This window comes from Geotrypetes seraphini, chromosome 8 (assembly GCF_902459505.1).
Source record: "Geotrypetes seraphini chromosome 8, aGeoSer1.1, whole genome shotgun sequence".
NCBI classification, from domain to species: Eukaryota; Metazoa; Chordata; class Amphibia; order Gymnophiona; family Dermophiidae; genus Geotrypetes; species Geotrypetes seraphini.
This window is the reverse complement of record NC_047091.1, coordinates 58,123,925-58,147,667: the sequence shown is the minus strand read 5'-3', so window position 1 is coordinate 58,147,667 and position 23,743 is coordinate 58,123,925. Positions and strand designations below refer to the sequence as shown.

The following is a 23,743-nucleotide window of genomic DNA, read 5'->3' as shown; positions in this document are numbered from 1 at the left end:
GCAGCACAGGGAACCCCCCAGAAGCAGACTTCTCCAACAGTCTGCGATCTCCTGTCACAAGGACATCCCCACAGGGAACCTCCATAGCACGAGGGCAAACCTGCGAAGGAATTACCGAAAAAAATTACTGAAAACTAGTAAAAGAAACACAAACAGAAGAGATAAACTTCTAGAGGCTGGCATGTAGAAAGCAAGACTGGGGTCCAAGGGGCATGCTCCAGGATATGCTAGCAGAGGGAGGAGTTAAGACTTCAATCAAGAGAATGGGGGTAAATGGACAATACTCGGACTGGAAGAGTGTCAACAGTGGGTTGCCGCAGGGCTCGTGCTTGGACCCGTGCTCTTCAACATCTTTATAAACGATCTGGACATTGGTACGACGAGTGAGGTTATTAAATTTGCGGACGATATGAAGTTATTCAGAGTAGTGAAGACACAGGGAGATTGCGAAGATCTGCAACGTGACATAAACAAGCTCGAGAAATGGGCACCAACATAGCAAATGAGGTTCAATGTTGATAAGTGTCAAGTGATACATGTCGGTAACAAAAATCTCATGCACAAATACAGGATGTCCGGGGCAGTACTTAGAGAGACTTCCCAGGAAAGAGACTTGGGAGTTCTGATCAAGAAGTCGATGAAGCCATCCAAGCAATGTGTGGTGGCGGCGGCGAAAAGGGCGAACAGAATGCTAGGAATGATAAAGAAGGGGATCACAAACAGATCAGAGAAGGTTATCATGCTGCTGTATCAGGCTATGGTGCGCCCTCACCTGGAGTACTACGTCCAGCACTGGTCGCCGTACATGAAGAAGGACACGGTACTACTCGAAAGGGTCCAGAAAAGAGCGACTAAAATGGTTAAAGGGCAGGAGCAGTTGCCATACAGCTAGAGATTAGAGAAACCGGGCCTCTTCTCCCTTGAAAAGAGGAGACAGAGGGGACATGATCGAAACATTCAAGATAGTGAAGGGAATAGACTTAGTAGATAAAGATAGGTTGTTCATCCTCTCTCCAAGGTAGGGAGAACGAGAGGGCACTCTCTAAAGTTGAAAGGGGATAGATTCCGTACAAACGTAAGGAAGTTCTTCACCCAGAGAGTGGTAGAAAACTGGAATGCTGGAAGTCTGTTATAGGGGAAAACACCCTCCAGGGATTCAAGACAAAGTTGGACAAGTTCCTGCTAAACAGGAACGTACGCAGGTGAGGCTGGACTCATTTAGAGCACTGGTCTTTAATCTAAGGGCTGCCACGTGAGCGGACTGCTGGACACGATGGACCACTGGTCTGACCCAGCAGCGAAGCATAGTTACTTACCGTAACAGGTATTATCCAGGGACAGCAGGCAGCCTGCTTGTCCTGGAATAACAATTCTTATGTTCTTATCTGAAGATTTCTACAGTGCCTGGTGGTTGATGCATAAAACCCACTGGTCCCGGAATAAAAGGGGGGATTGTACAAGAACTGCTTATAATTGTCATGTACTGAAGGCTCAAGTTATATTGCTTTGTTTTTGATTCTCAATGAAAATAAGGGTCCAGGCACCATAAATGGGTATTCATTAACATATATAGTTTTGCTACACCATTTTTGAGCCACTGGGGGCCTTATTTTAGGACATTTTCATCTATAAAGCACAGTTACTTACCGTAACAGGTGTTATCCAGGGACAGCAGGCAGATATTCTTTACGCATGGGTGACGTCACCGACGGAGCCCCGGTACGGACCTTTTTAACTAGAAAGTTCTAGTTGGCCGCACCGCGCGTGCGCGAGTGCCTTCCCGCCCGACGGAGGAGTGCGTGGTCCCCAGTTAAGATAAGCCAGCTAAGAAGCCAACCCGGGGAGGTGGGTGGGACGTAAGAATATCTGCCTGCTGTCCCTGGATAACACCTGTTACGGTAAGTAACTGTGCTTTATCCCAGGACAAGCAGGCAGCATATTCTTTACGCATGGGTGACCTCCAAGCTAACAAAGAGGGAGGAGGGATGGTTGGCCATTAGGAAAATAAATTCTGAAGTACAGATTGGCCGAAGTGCCCATCCCGTCTGGAGAAAGCAACCAGACAGTAGTGAGTAGTGAATGTGTGAACTGAGGACCAGGTGGCCGCCTTGCAGATTTCCTCAATGGGTGTGGAACGGAGGAAAGCAAGGGGCAAGGGAAGAGCCAGAGAGAATCGGATCCAGAAGGCAAACGACTGGCTGCAAGGATGGTGCAAGGAGATGAACTTCGGGTTCCTGAACCACGGAGAGGCACTACAAGGACTACAGGGACCAGATGGGTTGCACCTGTCCAGCAGAGGGAAGAACGTCTTTGGACACCGATTAGCCCGCCTACTCCATAGGGCTTTAAACTAGGTAAGTTGGGGGAGGGTACGGGCACTAATAACCTATCTAATGAAGTAAGCTGCAAATACCATTCAGGATCTGAGGTATATACACATAGCAATCATGGATCTGGGGGGGGTGCTCGCATTTCCGTGTTCGGGGGGGATACTGACATTTCCGAGTCCGGAGTAAGTTCACACTGTGTTTCAGGGTCTAAGGAGAATACACACATTGCAAACAATACCAAAGGAGCCGATGGAGCTCAATCGGGAATATCACTAGATAGCCATAACAAACCTAGGATTTGGAAGGCTATGTACGTCAATGCCCACAGTTTGGGCAACAAGATTCTGGAATTGGAGACGGAAATGAGGGGCGCCGACCTAGATGTGGTGGCGATATCCGAAACCTGGCTTACAGACTCTCACAGGTGGGACATGGTCATACCGGGTTACAATTTGTTCCGCCGAGACAGGGAGGGCAAAATGGGAGGAGGGGTAGCACTATATGCCAAAGATGACATCAAAGTTACCAGAATCACAGATGTTAGGTACACAGGGGAATCCCTTTGGGTAAATTTGGCCAGGGGAAAGGACAAATGCCTGTACCTTGGCATAGTATACAGACCTCCAAGGCAACAGGAAGACCTTGATATGGAATTAATCGAGGACATAGAGAATATCACCTTGCGTGGGGACACAGTATTGATGGGTGACTTCAATATGCCTGACGTGAATTGGAACACACTTTCCTCTGCGACCGGCAGCAGCAGAAGGCTATTAAACTCTATAAAGGGAGCAAGACTCAAGCAAATGGTTTTGGAGCCAACTAGGGATCAAGCGATTCTAGACCTAATACTTACCAACGGAGAAAGTGTCACAGATGTCTCTGTGGGAGACACGTTGTCATCCAGTGACCACAACATGGTATGGTTTAACCTCAGAAAAGGTTTCACCAAATCCAACACATTAACTAAGGTCCTCAGCTTCAAGGACACCAACTTCGAGGACATGGGGGAATTCATCCATCAGTCGCTGCAAAACCAAGCAGAGACTGATAATGTAGAGGAATTGTGGTCAACACTGAAAGCTACCATACACGAAGCAACAAACCGATTTATTAAATCTGTAAGTAAACGACGAAGAAAAAACAAACCACAGTGGTTCTCTACGGAGGTCTCCAACCTCATAAAAGAGAAGAAAAGAGCATTCATCTCCTTTAAACATTCAGGGAAGCAGGGCTCCAGGGAAGACTATCTGGCCAAGTCAAGAACCGTCAAAACAACAGTCAGAGAGGCCAAATTGCAGGCGGAGGAGAATCTAGCAAAGAATATCAAAAAGGGCGATAAAGCATTCTTTAGGTATATTAGTGATAGAAACAGGAACACAGGAGGGATAGTACGCCTTAGGAAACCGGACGGGAACTATGTAGAATCAGACTCCGAGAAGGCTAAACTGTTAAATGAATACTTTTGCTCAGTTTTCACCCGTGAGACGCAGGGATCCGGCCCTCAGCTACCAACAGGGGATAGCTCGATAGACCCGTTTTGCAGCTTCGAGTTTACGCCCAGTAGTGTTTACAGTGAACTATCCAAACTCAAGGTTCACAAAGCTATGGGGCCAGACAACATACACCCCAGAGTACTCAGGGAGTTAAGAGACACCTTGGCGAAACCACTATCAACACTCTTCAATCTCTCCCTCGGCAAAGGAAAAGTCCCGCTAGACTGGAAAACGGCTAATGTCATTCCACTCCACAAAAAAGGAAGCAGGACGGAAGCTACGAACTACAGACCAGTGAGTCTCACATCAATAGTAAGCAAACTAATGGAAACTCTAATCAAGCACCAATTGGATACGGTCCTTAACGAGGGGAATCTGCGAGATCCCCGTCAACATGGGTTTACAAAGGGGAGGTCCTGTCAATCCAACCTGATCAGCTTCTTTGACTGGGTGACGAGGAAGCTGGATATTGGGGAGTCCCTGGACGTCGTGTACTTAGATTTCAGCAAAGCATTCGATAGCGTACCACACCGCAGGTTGTTGAGCAAGATGAGCTCTATAGGTTTGGGAGATACCTTGACTACATGGGTGGGGGACTGGCTGGGGGGTAGACTTCAGAGGGTGGTGGTGAATGGCTCCCCCTCCGAAACGACAGAGGTGATAAGTGGAGTGCCGCAGGGCTCGGTCTTGGGCCCAATCTTGTTCAACATCTTCATAAGGGACTTGGCTGAGGGGCTTCAGGGTAAATTAACGTTATTCGCCGATGATGCCAAATTATGCAATATAGTGGACAAGAACACAACAGGACCTGACAACAAATCCAAGACCGATAGTATGGCACACGACCTCCTCCTACTGGAGAATTGGTCCAGGACCTGGCAACTAAACTTCAATGCCAAAAAATGCAAGGTCATGCACCTTGGCAACAAAAATCCATGTAAGACTTACACTCTTAATGGTGAGATCCTAGAGAGAACTGTAGCGGAACGAGACTTAGGGGTAATCATCAGTGAGGACATGAAGACTGCAACTCAGGTGGAGAAAGCTTCATCTAAAGCCAGACAAATCATGGGTTGCATACGAAGGAGTTTCGTTAGCCGTAAGCCCGAAGTCATAATGCCATTATATAGGTCCATGGTGAGACCCCATCTGGAATACTGTGTACAATTCTGGAGACCACATTACCGCAAAGATGTGCTGAGACTTGAATCGGTCCAGCGAATGGCCACACGGATGGTCACGGGGCTCAGGGATCTCCCGTATGAGGAACGGCTGAATAAATTGCAGCTCTACTCCCTAGAGGAACGCAGGGAGAGGGGGGACATGATCGAGACATTCAAGTACCTCACGCGCCGTATCGAGGTGGGGGAGGATATCTTCTTCTTCAAGGAACCCACGTCAACACGAGGGCATCCATGAAAAATCAGGGGAGGGACATTGCATGGCGACACCAGGAAATACTTCTTCACCGAGAGGGTGGTGGATCGATGGAATGGTCTTCCGATGCAGGTGATTGAGGCCAGCAGTGTGCCTGATTTTAAAGCTAAATGGGATCGAAAGGTGGGATCTCTTCGCAAAGGGAGGTAGGGAGGGTCATTGGTGTGGGCAGACTTGATGGGCCTTGGCCCTTATCTGCCGTCACTTTCTATGTTTCTATGTTTCTAAGCGGCCATAGCTCTTACCCTGTGGGCAGTGACAGCACCGTCCAGTGACAGACCGGCCCGAGCATAGCAGAACGCGATGCAAGCTGCAAGCCAGTTGGATAGCGTCCGTTTAGAGACCGGTCGACCCAGACGATTAGGGTCGAAGGTCAGGAAGAGCTGAGGGGACAAGCGGTGAGCCCTTGTACGATCAAGATAGTAAGCCAGGGCACGCTTGCAATCAAGACTGTGCAATGCCTGTTCCCCGGGGTGTGAATGAGGTTTCGGGAAAAAAACAGGCAACACAATAGACTGGTTGAGGTGAAAAGCCGAGACTACCTTGGGAAGGAACTTTGGATGGGTACGCAGAACCACCTTGTCATGGTGAAAAACAGTGAACGGTGGATCGGCGACCAGTGCATGCAGCTCACTAACCCTCCTGGCAGAGGTGATGGCAATGAGGAAAAGCACCTTCCATGTCAGAAGTTTGAGCGAAGTTGAGGCAAGGGGCTCAAAAGGGGGTTTCATGAGGGCTGATAAAACCACATTCAGGTCCCAGACGACCGGAGGAGGCTTCAGAGGTGGTTTGACATTGAAGAGGCCTCTCATGAACCGGGAAACCAGTGGATGAGCCATGAGAGGTTTTCCAAGGATAGGCTCATGAAATGCCGTGATGGCACTAAGATGTACTCTGATTGAGGTAGACTTGAGGCCTGCGTTGGACAGGGAGAGCAAGTAGTCCAGAACAGTTTCCACCGCTAAAGAGGTGGGGTTGAAATGATGACGGAGGCACCAAGAGGAGAACCTGGTCCACTTCTGATGGTAACATTGGAGGGTGGCCGGTTTCCTGGAGGCGTCCAAAATGAGACGGACAGGCTGAGACAGATTTCCTGGAGAGGTCAGCCCGAGAGAAACCAAGCTGTCAGGTGGAGCGAAGACAGATTGGGATGCAGTAGAGACTGATGTTGTTGCGTAAGTAGAGTAGGAAACACAGGAAGAGGAATGGGCTCCCTGACGCTGAGTTGAAGCAGAAGAGGAAACCAGTGTTGGCGAGGCCACCGAGGAGCGATGAGAATCATGGTGGCCCTGTCCCTGCGGAGTTTGGATAATGTCCGCAACATCAGAGGTAGTGGAGGAAAGGCATAGAGGAACCGATCCGTCCAGTCGAGCAGGAATGCATCCGGGGCCAGACGGTGAGGAGAGAAGAGTCTGGAGCAGAACTGGGGCAGCTGATGGTTGTGAGGAGCTGCAAATAGGTCCACCTGCGGAGTGCCCCAGCGAGCAAAGATGGAGTGGAGCGTGGGCGGATCCAAAGTCCACTCGTGAGGTTGAAGGATGCGGCTGAGATTGTCGGCCAGGGAGTTCTGTTCGCCCTGGATATAGACAGCCTTGAGGAAGAGACTGCGGGCCGTGGCCCAGGTCCAAATGCGGAGAGCCTCTTGACAAAGGAGGTGAGACCCGGTGCCGCCCTGTTTGTTTATGTAGTACATGGCGACTTGGTTGTCTGTGCATAGGAGAAGAACCTGAGGGCAGAGAAGGTGCTGGAAGGCCTTGAGAGCGTAGAACATAGCTCTCAGTTCTAGGAAATTGATGTGATGTAGACGCTCCTGTGGGGTCCAAAGACCTTGGGTGCGTAGATCTCCCAGGTGAGCTCCCCATGCATAAGGGGAGGCATCTGTGGTGATGATCATGGAATGAGGGGGCAGATGGAAAAGAAGACCCCTGGAAAGATTTGAGGAGTTCAACCACCATTGTAGAGATCGCTGAAGAGACGATGTCACAGAGATGGGATGAGAAAGAAGATTCGAGGTCTGTGACCACTGGTTGGCCAGAGTCCATTGAGGTGTCCTGAGGTGGAGTCGTGCCAGGGGAAGCACATGTACCGTCGAGGCCATGTGGCCCAGGAGGACCATCATCTGTCTGGCAGAAATGGAGTGATGAAGGAGCACCTGACGACAAAGGTGAAGCAGAGTCCGTTGACGATCGGAGGGGAGGAACGCCCTCATTAGTGTGGTGTCGAGAACTGCTCCAATGAACTGAAGGCGCTGTGTGGGAAGCAGATGCGACTTGGGGTAGTTGATCTCGAACCCCAGAAGATGGAGGAGAGAGATGGTAAGATGAGTGGCTTGTAGCACAAGTGGAGACGTAGGTGCTTTCACTAACCAATCGTCCAAGTAGGGGAACACCTGGAGGTTGTGAGACCTGAGGAAGGCCGCCACCACAATGAGGCATTTGGTGAACACCCTGGGTGATGAAGCGAGGCCAAAAGGTAGCACTTTGTACTGATAATGGCAGTGGTGTACCTGGAATCGCAGGTAGCGACGTGAAGATGGATGGATTGGGATGTGAGTGTAGGCCTCTTTGAGGTCCAGGGAACATAGCCAGTCGTGTTGAGAGAGAAGAGGGTAAAGCGTGGCAAGGGAGAGCATCCTGAATTTCTCCCTGACTAGACACTTGTTGAGGTCCCTGAGATCGAGAATGGGACGGAGGTCTCCTGTCTTCTTTGGAACTAGGAAGTAACGGGAGTAGAATCCCCGGCCTCTTTGTTCCGGAGGCACTTCTTCGATGGCATTGAGAAGAAGGAGGGATTGGACCTCCCTCAGGAGGAGGGGGGTTTGAGTTGAATGAGAAGCAGACTCTACGGGAGGATTGTCTGGTGGAAGAGTCTGGAAGTTGAGAGAGTAGCCGTGGCGGATGATGTTGAGGACCCACTGGTCCGATGTGATGACCTCCCAACGGCTGAGGAAGATGTGGAGCCTGCCTCCGATTGGCTGAGGAAGAGGCAATGAGGGTGGAAGACTGGCTAAGCCCTGGAGAGAGGAGTCAAAAGGGCTGAGATGGTTTGGCAGGAGGAAGAGGCTTGGCAGGTTGATTAGACTGGGCACGAGCCTGGGTGTGCTGGTGTTGGCGGGCCCGCCTAGGTTGCTGTGAAGGTGGATTGAGCGGCCTAGCGGAGAACCTGCGCTGATATGAGGTCTGTGGTCTGTAAGGACGAGCAGGTGGAGCCTTTTTCTTAGGTTTTATGAGAGTGTCCCATCTGGTCTCATGGGCAGAGAGTTTCTGCGTGGTGGTATCCAGGGACTCTCCGAATAATTCATCACCAAGACATGGGGCGTTGGCTAGGCGGTCTTGATGGTTGACGTCCAAATCAGAGACCCTGAGCCAGGCCAGGCGGCGCATAGCCACAGCGATGGCAGATGCACGGGAGGTGAGCTCAAAAGAGTCATAGATAGAGCGCACCATAAATTTTCTCAGTTGGAGCAGACTGGAGATATGTTGCTGGAATAGAGGAACTTTGTGTTCTGGCAGGTACTTCTGCATGGCGGAGAGTTGCATGACCAGATGTTTCAGGTAGAATGAGAAATGGAATGAGTAGTTGTTAGCTCTGTTGGCAAGCATGGCATTCTGGTAAAGTCGCTTGCCAAACTTGTCCATTGTTTTGCCCTCTCTGCCAGGAGGGGTGGAGGCATAAACACTAGAGCCCTGAGTCTTTTTTAAAGTGGACTCCACCAGGAGAGATTCATGGGACAGTTGGGGTTTATCAAATCCCGGGATTGGTATAACCCTATAGAGGCTGTCCAGTTTATGGGGGGCCCCAGGGACAGTCAGCGGGTTCTCCCAATTTTTATAAAAAGTTTCCCGTAGGATATCATGCACGGGTAACTTTAGGAACTCTTTGGGAGGTTGATCGAAATCCAATGCCTCCAGGAAAGCTTGTGACTTCTTAGAGTCAGATTGTTCAGGTTTAGATGTGGTATCGGGGGCCGAAGGCTCTTCGTCCGACGACGATGCATCCTCCTCGGTACCGGGAGGGGATTCTTCCCATAGGTCCGGGTCTCTGACATCGGTGTGTGCGTGTCGAGAGACCGGAGTGGAAGGCTCGGTATGGTGAGTTTTAGACAAAGACTTGCCTGAGCGTACCGAGACGGTACCGGGGGATGAAGACCTTTGTCTGTCTCGGTCCCGGGAAGAACGGTGCCGGTCAGGGTCGCGGGAAGACCGGTGCCCTGTTCGGTCCCGAGGAGGATCGGTCGTCGTCAAGGCGATAGTCTCGGCCTGGGTATGGAGATGCGACGCCGAGAGAATGGGCATGGAGGAGTCCAAAGGTACCGATGGAGTGGATACCGGTTGGACGGTGCGGGGCTCGGGCCGGTCTGGTACCGAAAGCAGCGGTGCCAAGATAGAGGGTAAGAGCTGCTTAAGTTGCTGTTGGAGTTGTTCCTGCAACTTATCCTGGAGGATGGCCGCAATGCGGTCATCCAGGGGTGGCACCGGAACCACTTTTTTCTTCTTTGGTTCCATGGGTGCCGCTCTACGCTCCGGCGATGAGGAGGCCGATGACGAGGCACTCACCGATATCGGAGCGGAGCGTTTTTTGGGGTGGCGTGAAGCCGAAAGGACTGGTGTCGCCACCGAGGTGGGAGGGCGCTCAAGGGTGGAAGGCTTCTTAGCCGGCTTACCTGGCGCCGGTGGCGCCGATGTCGTTTCAGGCGGTGTTGAAGTGGTCCGTGCCGATTTCGACGGTGCCGCAGGTGAAGAAGTCGAATCCATAGTCGGGCCGGTGCCGAAAAGTAGATTTTGTTGGATTTGACGATTCTTCAGAGTGCGTTTCTTAAGAGTGGCACAGCGGGTGCAGGAGTCCGCCCGATGCTCCGGTCCCAAGCACTGTAGACACCAATTGTGTGGGTCAGTGAGGGAGATCGGGCGTGCACACCGCTGGCACTTCTTAAAACCGGGCTGCGGGGGCATGAATGGGAAGACGGCCTCCGCAAAATCAAACCCCGAGGTCTGGATCGTGACAACAGGCCCTGCCGGGGCAGGAACGAAAAATAAAGCAAAAAGAAATATATATATATTTTTTTTTTTTAAACTGAAAGAAAAAAGCACCCGAAGGTGAATAAAACGAAAAATAACGCGAGCGGGAAGGCAAAAAGAGGATTTCAACGGAGTTGAAAAACACACGTCTTCTTCGCTCCGCGGAAACGAAGAAACTGGGGACCACGCACTCCTCCGTCGGGCGGGAAGGCACTCGCGCACGCACGGTGCGGCCAACTAGAACTTTCTAGTTAAAAAGGTCCGTACCGGGGCTCCGTCGGTGACGTCACCCATGCGTAAAGAATATGCTGCCTGCTTGTCCTGGGATAATAAACACCACAGCAAAATTAAACAATTAAACAAAAAAATTAAACAATTAAAAATTAAACAAAAAAAAAAATAAAAATAAAAAATCCCACCCAAAAAACCCAGAAGAGAGTTCAAGGCTTAAAGGCCTTTTCTGAGCGGATATGAAAAAAGAAAACGTAACTCAGTGAAAAATATTCGACTACAGTACTACCAAATACTTGTGAAACCACACAATGATGACAGAACCTTTACCCACAAAAGAAATGAGGAGGAAAACACCCCTTAACTGATGCTAAGGAAACCATGACAGAAAATACCTCTCATTAGCAATGTGGAAAAGATTAGACTGCAAAACTCTTGCATGACAGAAGTAGGTGAAACAGATGCACATGTGTGATAAGCCTACACAAAAGTTTCTAAAAAACATTACTAAGGTTCTGCTTGCTGCACCTGGCATTGTTAGCGACATCATTCATAAGTAAGAATTTTACGCCCTTGGAGAATCAACTAATTTGTATGAAACCAAACTCATTCTATTTTTTTTTACCAAACCTCCCCATCCAATTTCATTGTTGTTTCAATCCATTCTCACCCAGTGAAAGTTTTCCTGATGTAGATTCCCACTAGGAAGACTGCTTGGGGATCACAAACTCCAGAACCCAAACCTCTTTTCCTTGAGATGTCTCTACCAGATAAAAATCAAATCAAATCTCATAGCTACTTCCTTCTACTTCTGTTTCTTGACTGAAGAATCCCACTGTAAAATGTCTAAACATTTTCAATTTTTGAGGACTTTCAGTGGTCGGTAGATGTAGGGAATCAGGGGTAGAAGAAAGTACCAGCATCTGTTTTACTACCAAATTGTATTTTTCAATACTTTTTCACTTACTAGTTCTGAAGCAATTAATGTTTTGAGTGTCATACCTTTCATTTCTAATACTGCATAATCTGGCACATCCTTCCCCTCCTCATCAGTGCGCTTTATTGTTCGATCTTTTAAATCGTCATCCGTGGGACAAATAATAACAGCCTTGCGTTGAAAACCTTCAAAAGGGCGCATTTTTCGTCTCTGGGCAGTTCCATAAACATTTGTCTAGCAGTGGTGACAAAGAAGAGGTAATGAGAAATTAGGTTCTTACCTGCTAATTTTCTCTCTTTTAGACTCTCCTGACCGGTACAGTTCACTGATGGGTAATAGCTCACCATGACCAGCAGGAGGAGACAGTCAAAACCCTTTGGCTGTAATACAAGTAGCTGTGCTTCCCCCTAATATAACCAGTCTGTTGAATAGCCAAGCAGAACTAAGAAGTGCTAATTAGAACAATAACAGTTACAGTGGATGGGCAGACCAGATGGGCCATTTAGCCTTTATCTGCCGCCCTGTTTCTATGTAACAATCCAAACAGGTGTAACAACTAGCATAGAGCAATACTGTTGGAAATTGCATAGAAAAAGCCCCCTTCAGTAAACGTCCCCACAGCTCGCCAGCTGAGCCATAGCCACTGTTCTTTAATCTCCCTGACCCCATAAAAATTCTAGAACCTGCAGGAAGGAAAAAGAATAAATAAATCACACTCTTCACACAAATCCCACAGGGTGGGGACTGTATCAGTCTGGAGAGTCTAAAAGAAAATTAGCAGGTAAGAACCTAATTTCTCCTTCTTTAGTACCTCTCCAGACTGGTGCAGTTCACTGATAGGATATACCAAAGCAGTACCCATCATGGGTGAGACCACCCAGAAGGCTGCTACCAGAACACATTCACTGAACACTGCGTCCCAATGCGCATGAACGTCCACACGGTAGTGTCGCACAAAGGAATGCAGAGCAGACCAAACCAAACCGCGGCTTTACAGATATCCACTGGAGGCACCAGAGAAGACTCAGTCCAAGAAGCTGCCTGACCCAGACTGGAATGAGCCTTGAGAAATTCTGGAACAGGCTTCTTCTGAAGAATGTATGCGGGAGCGACAGTCTCCCTGATCCAGTGCGCAATGGTAACCTTGAGACGGGGGAAGAGGAGACGGGGACGAAACAGGCACTGAGGGGGGATGAACTGGAGTGGATGCAGAGGGAAACCCCCGTCCCCGAGATCCCTGGGACAGAAACAGGACCCCTGGCCACCTGAAGATAAGCCTTGCACAAGGCTAAAACAAAATCAAGGGGAAAACCTCTTGGCAGCTCAATGGGACTCACTGCCAAAGCAGAGGACCCAGCAGAAAACTGCCCGTCTCTCCAATACAGGGGGAAGATCACCTGAGGCAGCAGACAAAATAGAGGTGCTTCCCACCAAAATCGGAACAAAGCCCGCCGAGAAATACGCCCCTGAGGCCTGTAGCGGATGAGAAACCTGAACCACCCCAGCTGCTAAAGCTGGCAGCAGCTGTAAGGGAGTCCTCAGTAGCATCGGCAGACAGGGAAACCGTATTTCCCTGACTGTTGGCGGCTGGGGGAAAGCTTCCCTGCTGTCAGCTGCCAGCGTGCAAGGCACTTGCGAAAGGGATCCTTGGACACCAGCACTTGAAGCAGATGAGGATTCTCCTTCACGACTGCCAGCACACCATGAGCACAGGCTAGCCGCATTGACCTCGTGCCTGGAGCACAATGAGTACTTTTTCACTTTAAAAAGTGCTCACTGCGCAATACGTGACCTAGCTGAAAGAAAAGTGCCGGTAAAAAAAAAAAATTAGTAAATTGAAGGTTCCCTTCAGACGAGCACTGCCTCAGGAATTATTTTTTTTTTCTGTCACAACAGACTCCACTTGTTCTCTAAGCCATATGCCCTGCCATTATCGGTCAAATATGGGAAAGGGGACCAGTTACAAACAATGTAACAGGAGTGATAAAATGCAATTGTTGAACTGAAGGAAAATCACTCCGTGGACCTGTTCAAAGTATTATATGGATGATATAACAGAGTTCACAGGCTTGCTCAGAATCATGGAGGGGAAAACTGGGGCGAACCCCAGAGGAAAAACCACCTCACAGCCCAATCATCGCATGGATAAGTAAACCAGAGGTTATATCAATTCATATATGTTTTTACGTTGTGAAAAAAACTACGGTTTACTATAGCTTATAATCAAAGAACTTAGGCAAACTTAGCTTGCAGCTTGCGAGTTTCGACATGCATGTTTCGGTCCTGCCTCAGGGAACACACAGGAAAAATCTTAAGAGAAACACTCATGCGATGGGAGATTCCGACAGAGGACTGTTGTCTCACATAGAGAAGCGCACAACGCGCAGTTTGACCTTTCAAAGCTGTTAAACTGCGCGTTGTGCGCTTCTCTATGTGAGACAACAGTCCTCTGTCGGAATCTCCCATCGCATGAGTGTTTCTCTTAAGATTTTTCCTGTGTGTTCCCTGAGGCAGGACCGAAACATGCATGTCGGAACTCGCAAGCTAAGTTTGCCTAAGTTCTTTGACTATAAGCTATAGTAAACCGTAGTTTTTTTCACAACGTAAAAACATATATGAATTGATATAACCTCTGGTTTACTTGTCCATGCGATGATTGGGCTGTGAGGTGGTTTTTCCTCTGGGGTTCGCCCCAGTTTTCCCCTCCATGATTCTGAGCAAACCTGTGAACTCTGTTATATCATCCATATAATACTTTGAACAGGTCCACGGAGTGATTTTCCTTCAGTTCTGCCATTATCGGTGGCAAGACTTACAGCAGAGGCACCTCTAGAAAAAATTTTGGGGAGGTGGAGGAAATGGGGGTAGAGACTCAAACTCGTGACCTGTCGAGTGTCCTTCCAAGCATAGTCCGTCACCAGATGGGGACAAGAAGGCCACTAAACAACTTCTAATAGGCTTACACTAACATAGAGAAGACTGGCAACAGCTTACCACATCTGCTGAGACTGAGAACAGACTGGTTGTATTAGGGGGAAGCACAGCTATTTGTATTACAGCCAAAAGGTTTTTTCTTAGTCTCCACCTGCTGGTCATGATGAGCTATTACTCATCAGTGAACTGTACCGGTCTGGAGAGGTGCTAAAGAAAAGTGGTTTATCTATCACTTTTTATTACCCCATCTCTGTAAGAGGCAAAGTTGACCCACCTCCTCCACTTCTCCAGTAAAGATATTCTCAACATGTCTACCTCTTACCTTCCTCAGTTAATGGTTCTTTAACAAGCCTGCCCACCATTTAACACTAAAGAAGCTGCTTGGGATGCTAGTGCATGCCCAATCTGGGATTTTAAGATTGCTCTTGAGATTTTTCTATGTTCCTGGTTTGCTATTAAAGGACATACACTATATTCTTTTTCTCTTTACAACTTCTATTGTAAAATATTTTTGGGGTTGCAATTCAATTCACTCAAAAAGTCAGAACAGATTTGAGTGCTTTACAAAAGAAGTTAAAAAATGCCCTATAGAATACTTCAGTCTGGACTAGAACCCTAACAGGATTTTACAAACCACTTAATTTCTTAAACAAATAAAAGCTGAGCACATATCACAAAGACAATGTGTATTGAGATGCATCACATTCTCAGATTTAGAAGAGGCAGAATCAGAGCCATCGATGTCAAATGCTTATTTAAAAGAGGCTCATTGGCCGCATTGTAGTTATTGTATGAAGTTTAAAATTTTAGTGTAATTCACAAGGCATTCTAGTCCGGTTTCCATTGGCACTTAACAGATTTATTGATCCATTATACTCCAAGGTGGGCACTGATTTCAGGAGCAGAACTGCTTGGTTATTTCTCCATTATTTCAGGCTAGATTAGACAAAAATAATTAATCTGCCTATATACAGAAACTGATTGGACGCTTTAAAAAGGACCTTACACCTAATTTTTAAAGGCATATCTAGTGTTATAAGGTAACAAAGGGCTATGGACAAGTATGAGATGACGGGGCTATGAGAACAATAAGAATATGTTTTAAAAATATGAAAATGCTTTAGATTATGTAGTTAATTATATAAAGCAACTTATTTGAAGAACCTTAACAAAACCTCAGTAATCGGGACCCGCACAGCATATTTTCAGTCGATTACTGAGATTTTGTTAAGGTTCTTTAAATAAATTGGTGCAATTAGTGGAAGGAGGCATAGCCCCTGATGAAACCAAGTGTGAAACGGTGGGCAGCCGTCGGGCACAAAAGATAAGTGCTTCCCTTCTTAAAGCACCTTAGGCACCTAATGCACTTCATATTTATTGAAGTTTGATAGCATAAATATTTAAATTAATTCTCATAGCACAAGCACTTTACCAAGACCAATGATGAATTTACCAAGTTTCTTAACTTTTAATAATAATAATAACAGCTTATATACCGCAATACCGTGAAGTTCTATGCGGTTTACAAAGATTAAGCAAAGGTACAAATTCATTGACTTTAAGAGGGGAGGAAGAAAGAGGGTTAATAGGACAGGAAATCCATTTTTGAGGAGAGAGTGATCAATAGAACAAGTTAATCGCTATAGAGGGGAGAGAGAAGAGAGGATAAGTTGTCTAGATACTTTAGGAACAGGTGTGTTTTCAGACGTTTCCTAAATTCCTCATAAGTAGTGGGCGAAAGCAATTGTTCTAGGTCTTTACCCCATAATGCTGCTTGGTGCGAGAGAAGATGTTCATGGTGTTTTTTCAGTTTACAACCTCTCACTGAGGGGGAAACGAAGTTGGAATGTGAGCTTCTCTTGTGTCTGTTGGCTGAGAAGACGAAAAGGTCAGTTATATATTTAGGGGCAAGTCCGTGTAGTGCTTTGAAGCAGAAGTAGGCAAATTTAAACTTTACGCGCGCCTCCATTGGCAGCCAATGCAGCTGCCGGTAGTAGGGTGTCACGTGGTCAAACTTCCTCAGCCCAAAGATCAGTTTGACCGTTGCATTTTGCATCATTTGTAAACGCTGCATGTTCTTTTGGGAAATTGCTAAATAGGCAATGTTACAGTAGTCAAGTAGACTCAGTACGAGGGATTGGACTAGGGTTCTGAATGCCGCTGTATCGAAATAAGCTTTAATGGATCTGAGTTTCCAGAGAGTGAAAAATCCCTTTCTGATCAAGGAGTCCACCTGGTCTCTCATGGTTAGGCACTGATCCAAAGTTACATCTAGTATCTTTATGGTAGGTTGGATAGGGTAATTAAGATTATTGATACATAGTGGTGATTTGGTGTCAAGTGGATGTGGCGAAGCAATGAAGAAAGTTGTCTTTTCTGAATTAAGTTTGAGCCTAAAGGTTGTCATCCAGTGCTCCATCACGTTTATGGCTTCTGAAGCTTTAGGAATAGTTTCAGAGATAGAATTAACGAATGGAATGATGATCGTAAAATCATCTGCATAACTAAATAGTTTTATCCCTAACTGGGTTAGCTGCGTGCCTAGTGAGGACATTTAGACATGGGTATTTGAGGTCTGGTAGTCTAATACAACTTGACATAAATTTGTTCTATGGCCTATAAAAATAAAGAATTTGTCCAAAACAGAAAACTGATATAAAGAGAAAATGGCGTTGCATACCTATAATGGGTGCTCTCCATGGACAGCAGGATCCTTTAACTACATATTCCCACTTAACCCAGCTTGAAGCATATAAAATAGATTGGCCTGGGAACAATCACTTCAACTAATGCGGAAATTCTCGCATAAGTTCGGAACTTTTTGACAAGCGCTGTCATGTGATTATATCACCAGCTGTGTGCTTGTAGGATCCTGCTGTCCACGGAAAACATCCATTACAGGTATGCTACTTTGTTCACTGAAAATTCCAGAAACCCCCATGATCATGCAGGCTGGAATCATTTTCAGACAGAATGGTGGCATCGTTGGCTTTTAGATGGCAGGTATAGCGTATTAGTTTAAAAATGCATTATGTATTTTACTGTTGGCCTTTAGTAATGCAGCATGTACGCAGCAGCAGCATGACTTATTTTGTGCATATGAAGTTAAATACCACTAAAACCAAACAGGTGTACTCGAGGTCAAAGACGATCCGAACAAAGAAGGTCTGATGAGACTCGAGGTCAGAGTTGTGGAAACAAGAGGACCCTCTGTTGACTTCTTGACTGAGTCGGAGGTCGAGGGTGTTGCTGAAGAGTCCATCTTGAACAGCTTTTCCACTTGCACCCGACGACGTTTCAGGGCTCGAGGTTGAAGAGTAGCACAGCATGCGCACAACTTCAGACTATGGTTAGGCCCAAGACAAAGAAGACACCAGCGGTGTGGGTCCGTGAGGGCTACACTTCTTAAAGCCTGTGACTGGCCGGGACATAAGAGGAAAGATAGCCGCTGCGAAGTCGAAGCCCGCAGGCTGCGAGCACGCAACCCGTCCCCGCCAGTCAGCCGACAAAAAAAGGAGAAATTAGGTTCTTACCTGCTAATTTACTTTCTTTTAGCTTCTCCAGACCAGTAGAGGTTAATCTTTACAAATGGGTATATATCCAATCATGACCAGCAGGTGGAGACTGAAAACAAAACTATGAAATAGTACCCGTGGCTGCTCAGTGTTCAATCTTCTGCTCTGACGCAACCGGAAACAGGAAGTTGCAGCATAGCAGAAGATTGAACACTGAGCAGCCGCGCGTGCGCGGCTCTTTGGGAAAGCGTGCAGGTCGCCGAAAAAGAAAGCCTGCAGTGCAAACTAAGGTGAGGAGAAGGGAGAGAGCTGGCTAAACACTAGAATCAATTGGGAGGCGGGTGGGGGCTGTGGGGACCGTGCGATCGCGGCGTGTTCCCGGCTCAAACTGGAAGGAGGGAGTGAAAGGGAAAAGGATTCTGGGCCAAGGGGATGAAGACGGAAAGAAAAACCCACAGCAGGAAAGAAAGGGAAGGACAGGCAGGTGAGCCAGATGCTAGAAGCAGGGGGGGGGGAAGAAAGAGGGAAAAAAGCTAGATGGGGTTGAAAAGAAGAGACACACTGGTATGGAAGAGGAAGATAGGGGAAATCTGGACACAGGAAGGTAACAGAAAGAGGGAAAATTATGTGCATGGGGCATAGGGACAGAGACATAAAGGGGACATGCCATGGGGATGGTATATGGACACAGGGGGGGGGGGCAATGGCAGATACATAGGGGAGATATTAGAAATGGGAAAATAGGAGCACAGAAGCGAGATGGTTTGTGGCGATAGGACAGGGACTGAGCTCGCAGGCTCCAGTGGCTTGCACAAATTACATTGTAACGTGCGACGAAAATAAGAGGGAGGAAGGTAGATAGATAGGCCACGCGAGAGGAGCTGAAGAGTGGTAGAAAGGAACAGATGGTAAAGGAGGGAGGGAAGGGTGATGGTGGAAAGGAATAGAACAGACATTGAAGGAGGGTGGAGAGGAACAGACCCTGAAGGGAATTGTGGAAGACAGAGTGGGAAGAAGACAGATGTCAGACTATGGGGGTGCGGAGGGAAGAAGATGGGTGCTAGACCAATTGGGGGGGTGAAGGGAGAGGCACAGTAACAGAAAATGGAAGACGCAGAGAGAAGACACACAGTGGATGGAAGGAATTGAATGAGAAGATGTGGAAAGCAGAAACCAGACAACAAAGGTAGAAAAAAAATTCTATTTATTTATTTATTTTTTGCTTTACGATAAAGTAGTATATTAGTTGTGTTGATAAAAATTTATAAACAAAGCCCTGCCAGCTGAACATCTTTCTCTAGTTCAGCAGCCAGAACTTTGATTTATAAAGAAGGAATAAGCTAAATATTACAGTACTAAGGCTTATATGGATGCAGCGGGGACGGTGACGGGGCGGTGAATGGGATGGCAGTGGCGGTGACAGGGCGGTGAAAGGGATGGTGGTGACGGTGACGGGGCGGTGAAGGGGCGTTGCAGAGGATGGTGGGCCGGGGATGGGGCGGTGACGGGGACAGATTTTTTCCCCGTGTCATTCTCTAGAGCAAACCCCAGCCTTACAAATGTAGACACGAGCGAAGACTCAGCCAAAGAAACCGCCTGACCTCGAGTGGAATGAGCCTTGAGAAATTCCGGAACAGGCTTCTGCCTCAGAAGATAAGTGGAAGCAATAGTCTCCTTGATCCAGCGCGCAATGATAGCCTTAGAGGCACTAGCCCCCCTACGAGGACCCGCCAGAAGGACAAAGATGATCTGATTTCCTGATCTCCTGGGTCCGCTACACATAAGAGCGAAGGACCCAACCAACATCCAACTTGCGCAGCTGTCTTTGCTCAGAAGAGCCCTCCCGACTCCCCAACACCGGGAGGACTACAGATTGATTGACATGAAAAGGAGAAACTACTTTTGGCAGAAAGGAAGGAACAGGCCTCAAGACAACCCGCTCCCTAGAAACCTCCAAGAAGGGAGCCCTACAAGAGAAAGCCTGCAGCTCAGAAACACGACTAGCTGAAGTAATGGCCACCAAAAAGACCGCCTTCAGAGTAAGGTCCTTCAAAGAGCAGCCGCTCAGTGGTTCAAAAGGCGGGTGCACCAGAATAGACAGAACTAGACCAAGATCCCAAGATGGAACATAGGGCCGACATGGGAGGCCTGAACAACTTGGCTGCCCGCAAAAAGCGAATCACATCAGGAATGGCTGTCAAACGCTGACTTTTTACTAACCCACAAAAGGCTGACAAGGCCGCAAGCCAAACCTGGAGAGAAGACCAAGCCAGTCCTCTATCCAGGCCATCTTGCAAGAACTCTAGGATGGTAGGCAGGGAAGCACGAAAAGAGACCACTCCCTGGGCCTGGAATCACCCCTCAAAGAGACTCCAAACCCACACATAAGCCCGAGAGGTAGAAAGCCTCCGGGACCCCAAGAGAGTAACAATCACCTTATCTGAATGCCCCTTCTTACCTAAACATAGAAACTTAGAAAGATGACGGCAGATAAGGGCTACAGCCCATCAAGTCTGCCCACACCATTTGCCCACCCTCTTAAGTCTACTGACCCCCTAAAGCAGGGGTGTCAAAGTCCCTCCTCGAGGGCCGTAATCCAGTCGGGTTTTCAGGATTTCCCCAATGAATATGCATTGAAAGCAGTGCATGCACATAGATCTCATGCATATTCATTGGGGAAATCCTGAAAACCCGACTGGATTCCGGCCCTCGAGGACCGACTTTGACACCTGTGCCCTAAAGTATAATTGTAATTATACTGTCTCTCTACTGACCTGCTCATTCAAGTCCATACCCTAGTGACCCTATCCCTTGGCATGACCCTCGTAGGGATCCCACATAGGTATCCCATTTGTTCTTGAAGTCTGGGATGCTGCGTGCCTCGACCACCTGCACTGGAAGCTTGTTCCAATGCTCAATCACTCTCTCCGTGAAGAAGTACTTCCTGGCGTCTCCACGAAACTTCCCTACCCTGAGTTTCAGCGGATGTCCTCTTGTGGTCGAGGGTCCCTTGAGAAGAAAGACTTCATCTTCCACCTCGACCCGTCCTGTGATGTATTTAAATGTCTCAATCATGTCTCCCCTCTCCCTACGCTCTTCGAGAGTGTAGAGCTGCAATTTGCTCAGTCTTTCTTCGTACGGGAGACCCTTTAGCCCCGAGATCATCCTGGTGGCCATCCGCTGAACCAATTCAATTCTGAGCACATCCTTACGGTAATGTGGCCTCCAGAATTGCACACAGTATTTCAGATGAGGTCTCACCATGGCTCTGTATAATGGCATTATGACTTCAGGCTTCCTGTTGACGAAGCTTCTCTTGATACAACCTATCATCTGCCGTGCTTTAGATGAAGCCTTCTCCACTTGAGTGGCTGCTTTCATGTCAGCACTGATGATTACTCCTAAGTCTCGTTCTGCCGTAGTCCTGGTTAAAGTTTCTCCATTCAGGGTGTAAGTTCTGCAAGGATTTCCGTTACCGAGATGCATGACCTTACATTTCTTGGCGTTGAAGCCCAGCTGCCAGATCGAGGACCAATTTTCTAAAGTACGCAGGTCTTGCTCCATAGCATCCTGTAGATTATAGTCGTTTACTATATTGCATAATTTGGCGTCATCAGCGAATAGGGTTACCTTGCCTTGAAGCCCTTGAGTCAGATCCCCAATGAATATGTTGAAGAGGAGTGGGCCCAGGACTGAACCCTGTGGCACTCCGCTAGTCACCTCCGACATTTTAGAGAGGGTACCGTTGACCACCACCCTCTGAAGTCTGCCACTAAGCCAATCTTTAACCCATGCAGTTAGAGTCTCTCCTAATCCCATCGATTTCATCTTGTTCAGCAGCCTGCGGTGTGGGACGCTGTCAAACGCTTTGCTGAAGTCCAGGTACACGACGTCCAAGGACTCTCCTGAGTCCAGTCTTCTTGTTACCCAGTCAAAGAAGCTGATAAGATTGGACTGGCATGACCTACCCTTGGTGAATCCACGTTGACTGGGATCCCGGAGATTTCCCTCGTTCAGGATCGTATCTAATTTATACTTATTTAGTGTTTCCATGAGTTTACACACTATTGAGGTGAGGCTTACCGGTCTATAGTTCGCAGCCTCAGCCTTGCAACCCTTTTTATGTAGAGGAACGACATTGGCTGTTTTCCAGTCTAACGGAACTTTCCCCATACTTAGTGAGAGATTGAAGAGCACAGCCAACTGTTCTGCCAGAACATCTCTCAATTCTCTGAGCACTCTTGGGTGTAAATTGTCCGGTCCCATGGCCTTGTTTACCTTTAGCCTTGCCAGTTCGTTGTAGACGTCCCCAGGTGTGAACTCAAAATTCTGAAACGGGTCATCCACATCTTGTTTTACCTTCAACTGTGGTCCGTGTCCCGGTGCTTCGCAGGTGAAGACTGAGCAGAAATATTCATTTAGTAGTTCTGCTTTTTCTGAATCCGCCACCGTGTAGTTTCCATCCGGTTATCTAAGGTGTACTATACCGTCCGTGTTCCTTTTCCTATCACTGATATACCTAAAGAAGGATTTGTCCCCTTTTTTAATGTTTTTTGCCAGAGTTTCTTCCACTCGAAGTTTGGCTTCCCTAACTGCTGTTTTGACCGCTGCAGATCTGGTCTTGTATTCCACTTTAGTTTCTCTTCTCTGCGTACGTTTGTAGGAAAGAAATGCTTTTTTCTTCTCCTTAATGAGGTGCGAGATCTCTTCAGTGAACCATTGGGGTTTGTTGTTTCTTTGCTGTTTATCTACTGATTTTATGTAGCGATTAGTTGCTTCGTGTATGGATGATTTCAGGTACGACCACATAGTTTCCACATTGCCGGTCTCTGCTTGGTCCTGCAGTGTCTGATGAACGAAATCTCCCATGCGTGCGAAATCGGTGCACCGGAATTTGAGCACCTTTGTTTTTGTAATTGATTTAGGGGATCCTTTCCCAAGGTTGAACCATACCATGTTATGGTCACTGGAGGCTAGCGTATCTCCTACCGAGACCTCTGAGACGCTTTCCCCATTGGTGAGTACCAGGTCTAGGATCGCCTGGGCCCTAGTGGGCTCCGTTACCATCTGTCTGAGATGTACTCCTTTTATGGTGGTCAAAAGCCTCCTGTTGCTGCTGGTTGTTGCTGAAAATGTGTTCCAGTCTGCATCGGGCATGTTGAAGTCCCCTAGCAGTACAGTGTCGCCCCGTAGAGTTATATTCTCTATGTCTTCATTTAATTCTGCGTCCCTGTCTTCCGGTTGTTTTGGAGGTCTGTACACCACACCAAGATACAGCAAGACCCCTTTCAAGAGCCAAGACGTAAACCAGAGGGGAGACGGGTCGAACATGGGAATGGGACCCTGCGTCAGGAGGTCGTCCAAGAGAGGCAGAGGAAGAGGATCTGCCACCAGATGCCTCACCAGATCTGCGTACCACAGACGTCGAGACCAATCCAGAGCAACCAGAACCACAAGACCTGGATGGCGAACAATGCAGAGAAGAACTCTGCCTACTAATGGCCACGGAGGTGTCACGGAGGGAACACTTACAACAGCCCCTCCATTGGCCATGGTTGAACCAGAGCATCCAGACCCTCGGCCAGACCATCCATGCGATGATTGAAGAAGCGGGGCACTTTGGCGTTGCCACTCATGGCCATCAGCGGCTGACCCCAAGCCTGCACTATCAACTGAAAGGCCATGGGGCTGAGACACCACTCTCTGGGATCTAAGATGTGACGACTGAGGAAGTCCACCTGAACATTCTCCACCCCGGCTATGTGAGAGCTCTGCCCAAAGCCTGAGCCGAGCTGCCTCCTGCGCCACCTGAGCACTCTTGGTGCCTCCCTGAAGATTGACATAA

At 47.8% G+C, this 23,743-nt stretch overlaps 1 protein-coding gene across 2 annotated transcripts in view; it reads right to left on the bottom strand.

Moving 5' to 3' along the window:
- Positions 1–23,743, bottom strand: part of HNRNPUL1 (heterogeneous nuclear ribonucleoprotein U like 1) — a 329,125-nt gene that overhangs the window by 106,873 nt on the left and 198,509 nt on the right. For both annotated transcript variants that reach the window (XM_033955122.1, XM_033955123.1), the window contains exon 11: positions 11,515–11,683. In XM_033955122.1, the coding sequence (XP_033811013.1) occupies positions 11,515–11,683 (169 nt within the window). The remainder of the gene's footprint in view (positions 1–11,514; positions 11,684–23,743) is intronic.